This window comes from Gordionus sp. m RMFG-2023, chromosome 3 (genome assembly GCF_954871325.1).
Source record: "Gordionus sp. m RMFG-2023 chromosome 3, tfGorSpeb1-WG-v2, whole genome shotgun sequence".
In the NCBI taxonomy this organism is placed as follows: Eukaryota; Metazoa; Nematomorpha; class Gordioida; order Chordodea; family Parachordodidae; genus Gordionus; species Gordionus sp. m RMFG-2023.
In genome coordinates, this window is record NC_088777.1 from 3996415 (window position 1) to 4013007 (window position 16593).

Consider the following 16593-nt stretch of genomic DNA (forward strand, 5'->3'; position numbering starts at 1 on the left):
TGAGCTGTTTAACATTAGATATACATTTGTTATAAGCATATAGATTTTCTTAACTATACATTATTTTAAGACAAATAAAGAAGCAGCATATCACGAGATCTTGTTGAATTTAATAACTGAAGGATTGAGTAGATATTATTTATTAGGTGCAAAAGTAATTTTTTAATTAAATTAAAACTTCCATTCTCTGAGTAGGATGTTCTACAATATAAAACATTGGGTGGTTAGTTGGCAAGCATGTTTAAAGATTTCAAAAAATGTAGTGGGTTGGCAGGGTAAAAACATTTATACGAGTGAATGGGCTTGTTGGCTAAAATCACCACATTGCAGCCTTCTAGCTCTAATCTTAGCTGACTAGTTATTTATTTTACTTAGTGAGTATTCCAGGTAATTTATTCATAAATACTTTATTAAAAAAATATAAATTATAATTATTTACAGATCGTTCAACATCTTCATTTATGAGTAAAAAGGCAAAAAGCTTTATATCAGAATTTAGTTCAATATCAATAAAAATGGATTAATAAATGTTTAAAATTATATTTTATTTCTACAAATTATAGAAATCCTACGTTCTTTATTTATTGTACTTCCTTTGAATAAATTACCTGTTGCTAATATTTCATGATTAAAATTATATCTTGCAAAATCTCTTAAGATTATAAATAAATATATAAATAATTGTCAAATTTTACTTGATAATATAAAGTGATTTTGGAGGTATTAAAACATCTATGATGGCATCTTCATTTATATGAGATAACCTTAAAATGGAGGCAGACAATATACTTAAGGTTGCAATTATATTACCACAGAACTTATTATATGATTAATTATCTATAAATTTTATTTTACCTTAATGCTGTCTACATGTGGTTTAATATATCCATTTTTACTCAAATCTAAAATATGGATATAGGGAATAATCATATTTTTATCTAGAAATGCAGTATCCTTAATTTTATCTATTATTTTAGTATTGTTTTTATTCCAGCTTTTTTTCTCTGTTTCCCGATAGCCAATTATTGCCTAGTTATGATTATAATTAAACAATAAATTATATTACATCATCCCAGTGATCGTTTTCATATATTAAATTTTTCAAAAATGGATCAATTTCTTGAAACAATGACTTTTCTTCTAGAGTAGATATAAAATCTTCATGTATGAATAAGCTATTTATAAGCTTTTCCTTTATATCTTCTTTACATCTAAAATCTATTAACTTATGATTTAACAAACGTTTAATTATTATGTTTGACAAATTTGTATTAAGCATATTTATTTTTGAAATTCATAAAATTAAGATTATTGGCTAAATATACGAAAAAAGAAGATTGATATTACACAATAGTGACAGGTTTTAATATAATCCTCAATTTTTTATTTATAAGGCGTCTCTGAATATCAACTGATGATACGCCATGACTTCCCGTATAAATTTTCTTATTTTAAATGAAACTGATATAGAAATATTTTTACAAAATCTTAATGTAAACTTTAAACTGTTTAATTGGAAAAGGCGTGACGTCTTCTTATTTCTATTCAGACATATTTAAATGAATGAATCGGCAGACTATATGTTATTATCTAAGATGAGGTGCTGAGATTTAAGATAATTTGCCAGGGGCGTCGATAGCCTCTTACAATATGTGGTCCTAAAAGTTGCTAATTTATTTATAAAAATGTGTATTTACTTATTGACTCTATTTATATTTTTTTTCAGGAGACCATGGAAGAATGCCCATTACTCTCAATCCCCTCTATAAATAAAACTTATCAATTCAAAACAATCCATTTAGAAATAGTCCAAGTTCTCATCCCATATAGTCTAAAAATCCAATTCATTCATACAAATATCTAAATCCAATTTATTCATACAAAAATCTAAAAAAAATATCTAAGTATCGTAAACGATAATCATTAAATTGCTAAATCTTTCCGATCAATCCCGTCTTCATCCAATATAATGTCTTCTTCACTCCAAACCGCACACAATAAAACTTTTATTGTTCTTTACCAAAAAAACCCATGTGATGATTTCGTTTCACTCCCATCCACAAGGAAACACTAATTCCCCTGTCAAAAAATAACTGACATTTGATATATTATATTAAATTTATTTCTTCTTTTTTTCAACAGCTACTACAGGGACTAGGTCTCCTTTGGCGGGCTTTCGGGTCGCTTTTGCCTATACTTCGGCTGGATTTATTTACAATATAATATTTAACACAAGTGTAAAATAAAACTCAAGCTTTACTTTCAAAACCGATAAAATATCCTAAAATACCTAAATTTAAAAAATATTTTTAACAAGTTAGGTTTCTAATTCACAAATGAATATTCAATCAATAGGAGCTCTATATTTTAACCAAAAAATATTACGGAAACCTGAAGATTTTTTTCATAGATGCTATAAAGGTTTGAACATCTATTAACGATATCTCGAGGTTTAGGTAATATCATCCATGCTAAAATCTTAATTTAAAATCGAATTCCGATATTCTCTATCTATTTTAATATTCTCTATATTCGTTTTTCGAAATGCTGTACACATGAATTGGCTTTCATTTTCAATATTACAAATTTAACGCATAAAACTGGTATAAACTTTTGACCGAAGTAATACCTGTTCATGTTATCCATTCTCCTGCATGGTTTACTAATTACCATATTGATTAATTCCCTATCCTTCTTAGTTTACAACTTTGTTATGGCTTTTTTAAAATTACATTAACCTAGTTTTTCTAATTTAAAATAAACCAAATTCAACCATTAATTTTATTAGGGGGGTTGAGCCTACCTCACCAGCTAATAGCCATAATTACCAGGAGTCTAATAACATAATTAAACATTTTTTATAGCTTTCTTAAATTTTTTATTGAAACATTTACATGAAGAATAAAAGTATAATTACTGGAACAAAGCTCTTAATAAAAAATTGAAACATTCGTAGAATATAATCTACTAAAACAATGATTTTTAGCCGAAATGTTGTATTATATGATTTTATCCAAAAAAAAAATTTCACGATAAAAAAAACCTTCCTTTTTACAGCATATTCGTAGAAACGAAAATTGGAAATTATTCGTATTAGTCTAAATTTCGTAATCTATCTCATAATAATCATACTCGTCAAAATAATAATCCCCTTCACTATTAGATTTTCTTATAATCACGTCTACATCTTCGAATTCGTTCCTGTAATACACGTGTCGCCAATCGAATTTGTGTAAGACTTCGGCATCGTAGTCATACTGCAAATCGTATTTTTTGTAATTGTAATCGAAATCGTAGTATTCCCAGTAAAAATAATTCAAGTAACACTTGGCTAATTCTATCCACTTTTTATCAGCATAATTAGATTCCTGTGTTAGCACTGATTCGCCCACCGTGGAAAAATTAAGCATGTTGTAAAATTTTGGCGGCAAAACGTCCAATTGATCTAATATGTTCACAATAATTCTTTTATCTGCTGGAATTATGGGCAGTATTTTTCGGAACTCACTTTGCTTCCAGGGAACATATATTAGCGGATCAAACTCTACACGTTTAAAAAACAAAGTGAGTTGTCTTATATAATTATCTTAGCAATTAATTTTATAATGGCACAAAGTTTACTTACAGTTATATTTATTATTAAAGGGATTATAAGTTATTTTTTTTAAAGGCAGGATGCCAATTTAAAGAACAACAAATATACCTTTTCGATTGTGAAAAGCTCGATACACTATATAAACGATTATGAAGAATAATAAAATTAATCCCACAGCAAGGGCTGCGCTTTTTATCTCAAATTTAATTTCCTTCGGTGTTTCGATTACACATAATTCACCTAAATATGTGGAAATAATACAAAAATATATATACACATTATCTCAAGATTAAAAAAAATGATTATATATAAAGAAGAAAGTTCTCTTAAATATAAGTTTAAGTTAATCCTTTTTTCCCCTTATCACACACCCTATCTCCTCAAAACTTTATACAAATTTATTACTTATAGTTATAAACAATAATTTGAAAGAAAAATAATGAAATTATATTTTTAAAAAAGTGATATATAACCAGAAGCCTATAATAAATGTATCTGTAGCCTCCAATAATTATGAGTTAAATTCGTGGTAATTTTAAAAAAAAATAAAATAACATACCTTTAGAAATTAGATTAATATCATGGTGGTCTATAGTGACTTTTCCTCCTATGGCCTTAGAACGCAAGTTAAAATCTAGGACTATGTAATTTGATATATCATACGTGGCATTATAACTCAAGGTTTTAAAGTAAAACACTAGTTGTATTTCCAGAGTATCTTCTCTATTCAAAGATTTGAAGAAAAAAAATATATTGCTCAATTTTGTAAAAAAGAGAATTTTATTACCGGTAAAAAGTAATACTGGTCACATAATAATCTGGAATATAATTTTTCAGGATATTGTGAATCTTTGGGTGTAGTAAAAAATTAAAGAAAATGTTTATACAAATTTATTTTCATCATTAAATTAATAATTGGTTCCAAGTTTACTTTGTTATATATATTTTTTTAAGTTTTTGAGTAAGATGTGAAATTTCCTGAAATGACTACTTACTCTCAAACACTTTTGGCACTTAGGAAAGCGGGGGGGGGGGGGGTTATGATGCAAGATCAAATTGAAGAGAGTAGCCAGCAGGAAGTCGTGAAGATGTTTACATCAATTGAATAATAGAAGAGAGGAGGGGGTCTATTGTGGTAAATAAGTGTAAAGAGAAAAGTGAAGAGTTGAGAATAATGTTGTATTATTAAGCTACCAAATAGTTTCATATAAATGTACTATGTTACATATTCTAGATCACATTTTAAAAATCGTTTACAAAATACGATTCGCTATACTAGTAACTTCAGGTTACATAAAATACACTTAGCTAAAAAAAAAAAATATATTATAATATGACTGAGGTTGAGTAAATTGATATCTGGCAAAAAAATTAATTATTTTTTTCATTATTATATATTGATTTTCTTTTTTTTTAAATTTAAATAATTAAAATCTTCACTTTCCGAAAAATAAATTTTTAAAAATTAAATTATAACAATGAATACAAAATAAGAGAGCCTTACTAAATAAAATATATAATAATTTCAATCTATAATCAATATAAAGATATGTAATTAAAGGAAAAAGGGAATTTAAAAAATATAATTTTAAGGATTATTTTTTTTAAAAAAAAGAAAATTTATATTTAGGCATGGTCGGCGGGGCTTAATGACCCATGTATGGATATGCAGTTGAAACGACAGATTTCAATTGATATTCTATGTCGAAGGTAGAAGCCTTCTTTGATCACCTGTGAATAAACGAAACCTTTGCCCTATTGTTTCGAATAATTTAAGGGCTTGGGGTTCAAATAATCCACAGGTGTCGCGAAGACCAATAGCTATGCCTAGATTAGAGCTAGGTATAGTTTTTAACCATTCATATCCAAGGTGGCATTTGGCTGGATTTATTTGATCAGAAAAAGTCGTATTGTAGTCATTATGTATACTTGGGGTTGGGTTTGGGTGGAGAAGAAGTGATGTCTTTAAACAGCTTTGAAGTGTAAGTATTCGATGCAAAATGCTATGGCAAATTCCAGTCTCTTTATCTTATAGAATTTGGGTATAGGCAGTTTAGGGTATTTTTGCTCCAGAGGTCTAATACCGTATGATATGGGTCGATATTATCCAAGTGTAAATCGAAATTTAACAAGAGAGGATAGAATTAACAAAACAAAAAAAATTAATGGCATTGGCAGGCATTGAATCGTGAATGGAGATTAAATTTGATTTGCGCTTAAAAAGAAAAATATTCATTTGAATCTCTATATTTTTATGAGATTTAAAAATATATATCAAATCCCGCTTTCGGTGAATAAAATAGATATACAGATCATAATTTTATTATAATTTTCATGGAGAGTTATTCTTAATCTATTCTATTTGTATGTCTTAAAGTTACATCTTCTTTATTTTCATTTATTTTTTCTTAGATTAGAAGTAATTTTCTCGAAGATCTTGTAATTTAGAAAATATAGCGAGGCCCCTAAAAGTTTCATTGAAGCCGTTGTTGACAAATTAACTCTATTTTTCTTATTACTATTATCAATTTATATTAAATAATGTAAATTTAAATTGGAAAGATATAATATGAAATTTGAATAAATTGTTATAATTGTTCAGTCATTGGCCTGATTTGCAATTAATATTGGTATTAAATTGCTGTTTTGCCTAGAAATAAACAGCTTTTGAATTAGGATACCCAATTTTGGTTTGTTTATTTTATGTTTTTAGTGGCAAATTATATTTTTCGTATATAATTTCTCGTTCTTTTGTTTTTTTTTTAGTATTTGTAATTAATTTTATTTCGTTTTCTTTTTTCAAAAATATGTTTTTTTTTTACTTTTTAGGCTGTTTATTCGATACTAATTAGCCGGCTATTTAGTAATAAGTCAAACCGAAAACACCCCTACAAAGCTTTAATTTAAAATTCCTTAATATACGATGTAGCTTGAAAAATCTATTTATGCCTAACACTTATGGTAGAGAAGATGCTAATTTGGATATTCTTTTTTACTTGCTAATTTATATTTCCATTTTCATAATTTGTTAATTTAAATTTCTTTTGCTAATTTAAAATTTTAATTTTTGTGTAGGTATAGGGGAGAATTAAGGGGCATATTATCGCCATTGGCTTAAAATAGGTGTATATGTTTAAACGTTCAGTGATATAACGGCCAGTGTATTAAAGGCCGTAACAGGGTTTTCGCTCCAATCGCCTGAATGATGACCAATTGGGAGTTCAGTTAAATGGTGTCTATAATAATGAAAGGAATGAATTGATGGCTAAATAAAAGTGTCATAAAATTTTTTAAAAACGATATTTACATAATGCTGCGATTAAAATTTTTATAAATATATATCATGTTAAGCTTATATAATATTTTTAGCATTCCTTCCCCCCTCACCATCTTTGATAAAAAAAAATGTATTTATAAGGCTGTCTCCTAAATGAAAAAAAAATATATAAATAAATAAATTTATTAACTTTGAAAGAAAAAAATAACATAAACTATATTTTAACGCAAAAATAAAATAGCGTCCTAAATCATTTTTCAAAAAAATTTTTTTTTTTATTTTTATTTTTACATTTAAAAAATAGCTTATGTTATAATTAAAAAATTTTTAATTTATATATTTTTTTTCATTTTTAGGACACACAGCCTAAACAATATATATTTTTTAAATGTGTTAATAATTTTTAAAATAATGATTTATTAATGTAAAACCTACCAAATTATTCTTCGTAAAATTGTAATCTGCCAAAGCACTTCAAAAAAGCTAAGAAACCTAAGAAAGGAATCAGAAGGTTTACAAATTTGGATAATTTAGAAGAATATTTAGGTCCTAAAAATCCTATTAGTGGTAAAAGAAAAAAAGATTAAAATAGTCATTTCATTACTCTCAACTCGATTTCCCGAGATATCGCCGCTTTAGTAATTGCGTGCATTTTTTTAATCCTTTCTAATTGCTTTGTCCAAATTCTTCCTTCGTATATGCATTGGTACAATTGCTCTTCTATAAAAAAATATGTATATGTATATATATATAGTTTAATAGTTTATTATATACATATATATGTATATATGACAAAATCGGGGAAAAATATTTATATAGCAAACCCTAACCTAAAATCTACAGGGTGATAGATAAAATTAACTTAATAATATTAATAATTATTTCTTTTATAAACTAAATTCAAATTAAAAAAGATCATCCAAATTTTGTTCACTCATATATAGATTCATAATAAATCATTGTACAACCTATTTCAATTTATCACCTCTTTGCCTTAAAATTTGTTGAAGTATTAAAATTTAACCTGGAACGCAGTGGATTCTTGTATCGGATGAAGAATAATTTTTCTCACATTTACAGAATTTTTCATGGCAGATAGAATGGTCCACCATGGTCAGGCATTCGATGGTATTTTGACATATCTCCCCTATTATTTTGCCTGAATATAATTAAGTTTAACAAAATAACAGTTGTCGGAGAGGAGGGTAGCGTTGTGTGAAGGAAGGGATTGAAAATATAAGAATAAATTTTTTAAACCTTTATGACAGTTTTGGTCAATGGGATAGTAATTAAAATTACAACGACATATCAAGTCTATACATTTTTCACTTAGGCATTCGTAATCGTCCAAACATTGATTAGACAAATTTTTCTCTGAATATATTTTACGTACAGTGATTCAAATTTAAAAAAAAAGGAGGATAAGGGGTAATTAAACCAACCTTATTTAATAGGTTAAATTATCTTAAGAAACTCAATAGTATTCTTAAAAAGCCTGGTTTGGGTCAATTTTTTCAAAACGGGCAGATTAAGATTTTAGCTAAAATATTATTATGTAAGTATCGAGATTTGGCAAATAAGATCTTTAAGCATTTCTGCCAGTTATGAGAAATATCTTCAGGCTTAAATCATGTTATTTTGGAAACACTAAACTCAATGTTATTCGGTCCTCATATTTTATAATAATTCTTATTAATATGTTTCCTTCAGAGTTATGATTTTTTTTTCTCAAAAATTAAGATCATTTAATTGTATAAAAATTAAGCAAAGATATTGCGAGATCCATGATCCCATTTTGATTGATCTAATATAACAAAGCCTTTTGTGATTTCGATCTATATATGCGATATTGAAAAATAAAACAGTGACGATAGAAATCTTTGATGATTTTTGGGATAAAACAAAGATTTTTAGGATAATAAAATCTTTAGTGTTTTCAATTCTTCGGTGATTTATAAAATTAAAATTATTAGGTTAAATCATTTGTGATAATACCATCATCTTTATGAAATATGCGAAGACTAAAAAAAAATTAAAATGAGATAATTTTTTTTATCTTAATTTATATAAAATAATTTTTATTTATTTGATGAAAGAAAAAATATATTTTTATTTTTAATATAATGGCTAAGTTCAAATCATCATTTTCATAATTTTTGTAAATTTTTTTTGATACAAATGAGTTAAATATCAGGGATCCAAACCCAACCTAAACCGAACCATTAAACCGCTAAAAACCGGTATTTTTTATCTAACCTTAACCAAACCTAAACCGCTAAAAAAATTTCTAGCCGAACCGAACCGCTAACCTCTGAACCGGTTCGAGTCTCATATTTTATGTTTATAAAAGAATGTGTAAGTTATTACTAATATATTGCAAAAATTTTAATTATATTCGAAATGTATTTAAAGATTATTATCAATCACATTTGATTGATAAGTGTCAGTTATAATTTTTATAAACTTTAATATATTGCCATTTTACAACATTTTTTAAATATTTTAAGCTTATAAATTATAATGCTTAGAGAAAAATTAAATCCAATATATAAATTATTTACATAGTGTATTATAAATGACACATCAAATGATATAATACTGGTAGTGCCAGCTACCTAAATTAGTGTGGAAAGATGTTTTTCAACAATTAAATCTATATTATCTTCTTATAGATGTAATTTGAGTGAGACGAATTTTGAAAATATATTAATTGTGCGTCTTAATAAAAAAAATTTAAGTAATTGCTCATATTAAAATTAATCATTGATATATATTTGTTATATTTAGGAATTAAATAATATTTTTTAATGTGCAAATTAATAAAAATGAAGGTTTATGTACGTGTTATTTATTTTAATTATGAAATAAAAAAAATTCTTTCCTTTAAATAATTCGAATGCAGGTTTGAATATAAAAGTGCTCAAACCGGTTTTTAGAGGTTCAAACCGAACCGATATTTTTATTTTTTGCGATCCGAATCTGAACCTTGAACCGTTATTTTTATCTGAACCTAAGCCGAACCGATATTCGTTTCGATTTGGATAATATATATTGTAACAAAGTAAAATTATTATTTCAGTTAGGATATCAGGGATATCGTTAAATACTAACAAAAGGGAGTGCTAAAAGGTTCAAATTTATTTCGAATAAAGTGCCTAAAACTATTTTGCTATATTTTACTCTCTTTCCCTTTACCACCTTCCCCCCATATTCGCAACCATATATTTGTATTCTTCCATTATAATTAATTATAAAATACATGTTTTAGCTAATCAAAATAATAATCTAGCACAAATTCAGAAAAAAAAACTCCTTTTGCTCTCATAAATATTTTATAAATAATCCAAATCTAAAAGCCTTTTCAAAGAAATTAGAAATATATTTTTTACCAAATTTACTCTTATGATTCTTCGAAATCGAACAACTTATTCAAAAATCAACATTAAATTAATTTAAAATAAGCGAAACCTTTTATATACTCAAAATTATTACCCACAAAAATGAATTTATATTGAATTTAAACCAATCGCAACGTATTATATGTAATGTATTTTGTTTCATTTTGATGTGTGTAGGATCATCTAATGAAATAATAATTGTAAATATTGATTCTATACCATTTTTAATATAATCATTGGCCTAAGTAACAGGGGTAGGGGTTAAAGGGGAACACGCCAGCCTAAAAAATTTTCAAAATTTTGTGAATTATACATATATAATCTAATTATATATTTTATATCATATTTACAGCAGAAATATTATCGATTTCAAATTTTCCTTGGCGTTATATTTAACAATCATTTTAAAATTTCCCACCAAATTATTTCAAACTTTTTCACTGCAAAACTAAAGTAACTGTCTTATATAATTTCTAAATGAATTTTAATAACTAAACATTTTTTCAATTAATTTATTATAATTTATAAATATATTTTATAAATATTATTACATAAATTAACTTTAGTTCCAATTATTTTTAAAATATGATATTCTAATATTTAAAATTTAAATTTTTAAATAGTATATGTGTATGTTTTTAAATTGTATTTATAATGACATTATTGTACTCATTTTAGAAAGATATCGAGCTGAAGAAGTGTAGAGTTAAAATTCCTATTAGCTTAAAATAAATGATGAGGATTTTGCCGCCTTCTCTCCGTGGCCATTGAAAAGAGCAGTCTTTTTATGTTCAAATATTTTATTTAGTACACTAATATTTAGGTATCTTATAAAAAAAACCCAAACCAATTATATAAATTATAAAGATTATTTAATTTTCAAAATCATTAAAGGTCTAAAAATTACAATTGTTTTTGTTAATCGATCAAAATGTTATCAAAAAAAATTCCGCAAATTTTAATTCAAATAGTTATACTCAAATTCATGGATGAAAATAAAAAATCTTCAGATCATCACAGAATATTTTTGAACTCTGATTTCCTTTCCATAACATTTCATTATAAAATATGTAGAATATGTGTTTTTTAATACTTAGGCCACACTTGCTATCGATAGTCTGATAATATGTAGGCCTACACTCGCATTTTTTTTGGTTGTTACAGAAAGAATTGATCATTTGCTTAGCGCAATCTAAATCGGTAGCACAATTTACACTCAAATTTATGTCTAGATATTATCAATCATTTAATTTTTTGTATAAAAATATATATTATACTATAATACCTATAATACATTTATCTTCTTCTAATTTATAACCCTTAGCACAATAGCATAATTTATTAACGCAGTTTTCCGATAGACATTCTTCAAAATTTTGGCACTCTTCGTTAAAGAATTTTTCTATGAAATTTATAAATAAACGCTTATAACATGATAAAATATCGGAATTTTATATTTTACATCATAATAATTTAAGTTTGTTTGATTCAGAGTAAATCAATCAAGGATGAAAAAAAAATCAAGAATGAAAATTGTAAGCACGTAAGATCTTTATAATGAGTGGGATTTATATTAAAATAATATTAGTTTGAATTTGCTGAAATTTTTTTATATCTTTTAACACTACTCATTATTCATTACAATTCAATATTAAATGTTATTTTAAATTGCATATTTGGTATAAATCAAAACAATCACACCCAAATAGCTCGATACTTTATTAAATATGCTAAAATAGTGTTATTAAACGGCGACTACAAAATAATTTTTGTGTATATGCCTCGAAATTTGGCAAATAAGGTCCATTCAAACTTTTTCGCTAACTATGAACTAAATCTCCAGTCTTACATAATATTTTGACTAAAATCTTAATAGGGCCATTTTTAAAAGTGGACCCAAGTCTAGCCCTAAAATAAAGAATTGCATAGGAAATATGTCTATTTTCATTTTTATTCGCCAATTGATTCAAAAGCGACATCCACTCTATTGTCTCATGTACCGCTACAAATACGTAAGGCGCGAGAGAATTGATAAAATAATTCTCATTATTCAAAGCCGATGTTCCTTCACATCTCTAACCACGAGAAACTTTTTTTATTAACAACTAATGACTGATAGGCATACATTTATCCTATGGGATATAGAGTATGGAGATTTTCGCCTCATCAAATAATAATGATTACAAATCATCCAGGTATAACGTAATAAAGGAAATTCCAAAAATATTTACATCTAGCCGACAACAATATATTTATAATACCCATTGCGGTTTAAACAAACTGCTCATTTAGGAAAGAGGTAAAATCCCTAATCAAACTAATTAGCTATAAAATAATTCTCAAGGATCCTTCTGAATAAACAATATCAGTTTCGAAATATAATGTTATAATTTTAAATTATTTAAAGATTCATGGTCACCACCAAAGGAGCATGACCATTTTTAACTAAATTTTACTTATTAATTTTTTTTTTACTATTTAAAGTTTAGAAGGGGTAAGAAATATAGATGATTTGAAAGATAAATTTTTTTTTCTTCAAAAGACACAATTTAAACTAGTAAATGTTGTTACACTGATATTATAAGAGATCGTCCCTACATATGAAAGCAAAAAATTTCTCTGAGTTTTTTACAGCAATTCAAATAAAAAATAGTTTAGGTAAATTAAGCAACCATACTTAATGAATATATTTTAAGAATATCAATTTTATACTGGCTCATATTCTTTCTTTTCTTATCCCTTCCTTTCCTTTACAACAAATAATGATAAATGAGAAATATATATTTTAGATACTTGGCTCACACTTGATACCATCGATGGTCTGATAATAATAAGGCTTGCACACGCATTGCTTCATGGTGCTACAATATGAATGAGGGATATGTTTCTCACAATCTTCATTGTGTTGACAACTTAGACCCAAATTCTTAGCTTTATTTTAATATTAAATAATTTATCAAGACTGAATGAGGGACATGTTTCTCACAATCTTCATTGTGTTGACAACCTAGACCCAAATTCTTAATTTCAATATTAAATAATTTATCAAGACAGTAATAAGTTAAGATAGACGAGGTTATGAAATTTATTTAGTATTAAGATATATAAGATATGATTATATTATATATATAAATATATAACAGAGAGTCAGAGTTATCACTAAAGGTAATTTTATTCGTGACTAGAAAATTGAAGATGACGTATTATTGACTAAATTTACATTATATAAATATAATTATCAGCAAAATACATTTAAACAATTAATAAATTCAGACAAACTCCTCAACCATTATTTCAGAAAAATTGATAATGGCTTTCCTGCATGACCAAACAAAAATGAAAAGTCTGGATACTTGACATCACAGGCAGACTATTTTTTTTAGCAGCAAATAGATTATAAAAAGTTGAATTCTCTTAAAAATAGGCCTTAATCTAAATCTAAAATATACTTTTAAATTTTAAATCCCGTTTTGATGTTTTAAATCATTAAAACAAAGGCAAATTAGTTCACATATTTAAACAGTTTCCCCAAAGTCATACAATTACTGGTCATAAAAATCTCCAATAAAATTTTTGAAGAATAAAAATTATTTTAAAATTTTAAATATCAATTCTCATTTAACTTTTCGCTAACTGCTCTTCCTAATTAACATCAGTAAAGTGGGTCCCAAATATAGCTCTCGCCGGCAATCAAATACATAAGCAAGGAATATTTTATATGCATTAACCTAGTCTCTTACCAATTCATAACACCAATTGGGTGCTTTAAATTCTTTTTAAAAAAGTGAATATTTATTTTTAAATTTCAAAGGACCCCACTTTAATACACCCTTTTTCTAAACAAATATTAGCCTTCTATCACCGTATTCGTGCGGTCTAGCTACCATTTTTCTAATCCTTCTTACTTCTCACTAGGTCTATTTTCAGAATACAAAAAATATCCACCCACTAGCCATTTTAAAAACAGCATTCTTCAAAAGTTAATATACTTATTTACCAGAAAATACAAAGAATTTTCATAAAGCAAATTTTCTTTTGTAGTATCTAAAACTGCAAATCATTATTCAATTACTTAACTTATGTCCACTATTTTGTAGTGCGAAATAAATTGCACAGCTTATCATTAGCAAATATATTATCTTTAGTAAGGATTGACACTTATGTGTGGAAGAAATGAATATTTTTTACTAAGAATCTATAAAAATTTATTAAAATTAATAATTTTGTTCGGTGTTTTTTTATGTTCGATGGTTGTTTTGCCGGTTACTTTGGTTCCATATCATTTTGCCTCGATTTTTAGGCTGACAGATATAGTATTTTATCTATCCGATATTAAAATTTCCTAGTAATCATCCTTCCTGGGTTTTGGGCCAATGACATATATAATACCTAGAAAATGCATTTTTAAGCGTCGTTAAAAGCACATCAGCTGGACCCGCAATTTCGGTAATTCTTTAATAAAGTTTGCATCAGATAATTAGGCTCTCCTTTAATAAATTTTTAAGAATGATTAGTGTAACCATGGCATCTCCAGCTAATTTGCATTGATGCACACTTTTAATGATTGAATCGTCAGTCTAGGTAGTATATATGCCATTGGTTTGGGCATATTTCCTTCAATCCCTAAGAATTACAGTTTTGGGACTAAATTAATTTTATGAAAATTCATTTATAGGCAGATTTTTTTTTTATTGATTCCCCCAGTTTATATACCTTACTTAGTTAATTCAAGCCGCCAGATTTGAAAAATGACACTTAATAGCTTGTTCTAAATTAGTTAAACTTTATGGTACACATTTAAACATTTACTCAATTTATTAAATTTCCAGAAGTTATGTCGTCTCATTTATAATAAACGCGGTATGTTCAAGCTTTGTGTTATTTTACGCAAATAGAAATCACATCTGATTCTTAATAGCGATAATAATTGTGGTAATATTAGGTCGTCTATATATTTTTTTACAAATTTATTCGCAGCGTTAATCATCAATACGCCCAAATTTAAAAATTATACCTATTCATCGGCTCGAATTTTGTATATAACGTTACGTTAAATAACGTGTTGCTTGAATATAACGCGTTTATACTGCAAATGAGAATTTTAAAAAAAAATTCATTTCAAATTATAAAAATACATATTTTTAAATAATAAAACCCATAATTCTTTAATCATGAAATCTCGTTTAGCCATCATACATAGTACTTATTATAAACACCCCAGCTATATATATAAAATTTAAAAATAATTACGTGTAATTTGCGAATTTACATTAGCCATTTCGGAGTATCTACGAATGTTCAAATCAGAGTTAATTAAATTTGGGATACACATAAATGTTATTTGTATGACAAAACTACTGATCAACATAAAACCGATATACAATCATATTTTATTTTTTAAGCCTAAAAATAAAAAATATTTTTTTTTTAGATTATAATTTATATATTAAAGAATATAGTATTCTTCAATTTTCTTTAACTATAATTTAATATAAAATTTTTGACATAGCATAGCAACAATATAACATTCCCTTTTATAGTTTTAAAAAAAAATCAAATATTTTAAAATGTTTTAATAGAATTTCACCTAGGATATTTCACATATAGAAAAAGGTTTATCGTATACTCGTTTTGCCTAAAAAGTGGCAAACTATTATTCACTATTAAATTTTTTAAATTCACTATTACATTTGCTAATTTTTATCAATTTGGGCTTAAAAAATTTGGCCCTTTAGTACCTTTTTACGCTTTCAGCTGAAACAGCTTTTTAACTACTACGGCATTTTACTAATTTGCCACTACTTTTCCCCATTTACCATTAAATTTCCTGATTTACTATGTATGAAGCTTTTAGACAAAACTTCAATTTGAAAATTTATTTATTATTAAATCTACTCATTTCTTATTAAATTTAATTATTTACTGTTGCATTCAATCCTTTGGCGCTTTTCTCATTTTCTGGAGTTGGCAATGGTTGACTATATGCGAACAGCTGGTACACCATATGTCATGGGCAAAATAACCCGGACAAAAATACTCCTGATAAAAAAAAGACATAAAAATTTTATATTTGGATATTTTTATCCTGTATCTTTTTGTGCGAGTCTTAAAGTGTCCAGCATTTATGCCCGTGATTCGTTTTATGGTAGTATTTATATCGAGTGTAATCAAGATCTTAGTGCTTTAGTGAACTTATCCGACCATTATAATCATAAATTTATTTTTCCATTTTTTTGTTAGTCAAATAAAAATACCAAAATTTGCCATTTTAATATCTGAGAGACCCTGTATATAATATTTTTGGTGTAATCTTACTTAAATTC

General features: G+C 26.3%; 1 protein-coding gene across 1 annotated transcript; it reads right to left on the minus strand.

Annotated features, from left to right (window-relative positions):
* Positions 1-447: 447 nt before the first annotated feature.
* LOC135927135 (alpha-ketoglutarate-dependent dioxygenase alkB homolog 7, mitochondrial-like) lies at positions 448-1298 on the minus strand. The gene is made up of 4 exons (XM_065463079.1): positions 1067-1298; positions 856-1029; positions 696-817; positions 448-652 (listed from the first exon to the last, which is right to left on the minus strand). The coding sequence occupies exons 1-4, from the start codon at positions 1277-1279 to the stop codon at positions 538-540; spliced, it is 624 nt and encodes a 207-aa protein (XP_065319151.1). The 5' UTR covers positions 1280-1298; the 3' UTR covers positions 448-537.
* Positions 1299-16593: the final 15295 nt, after the last annotated feature.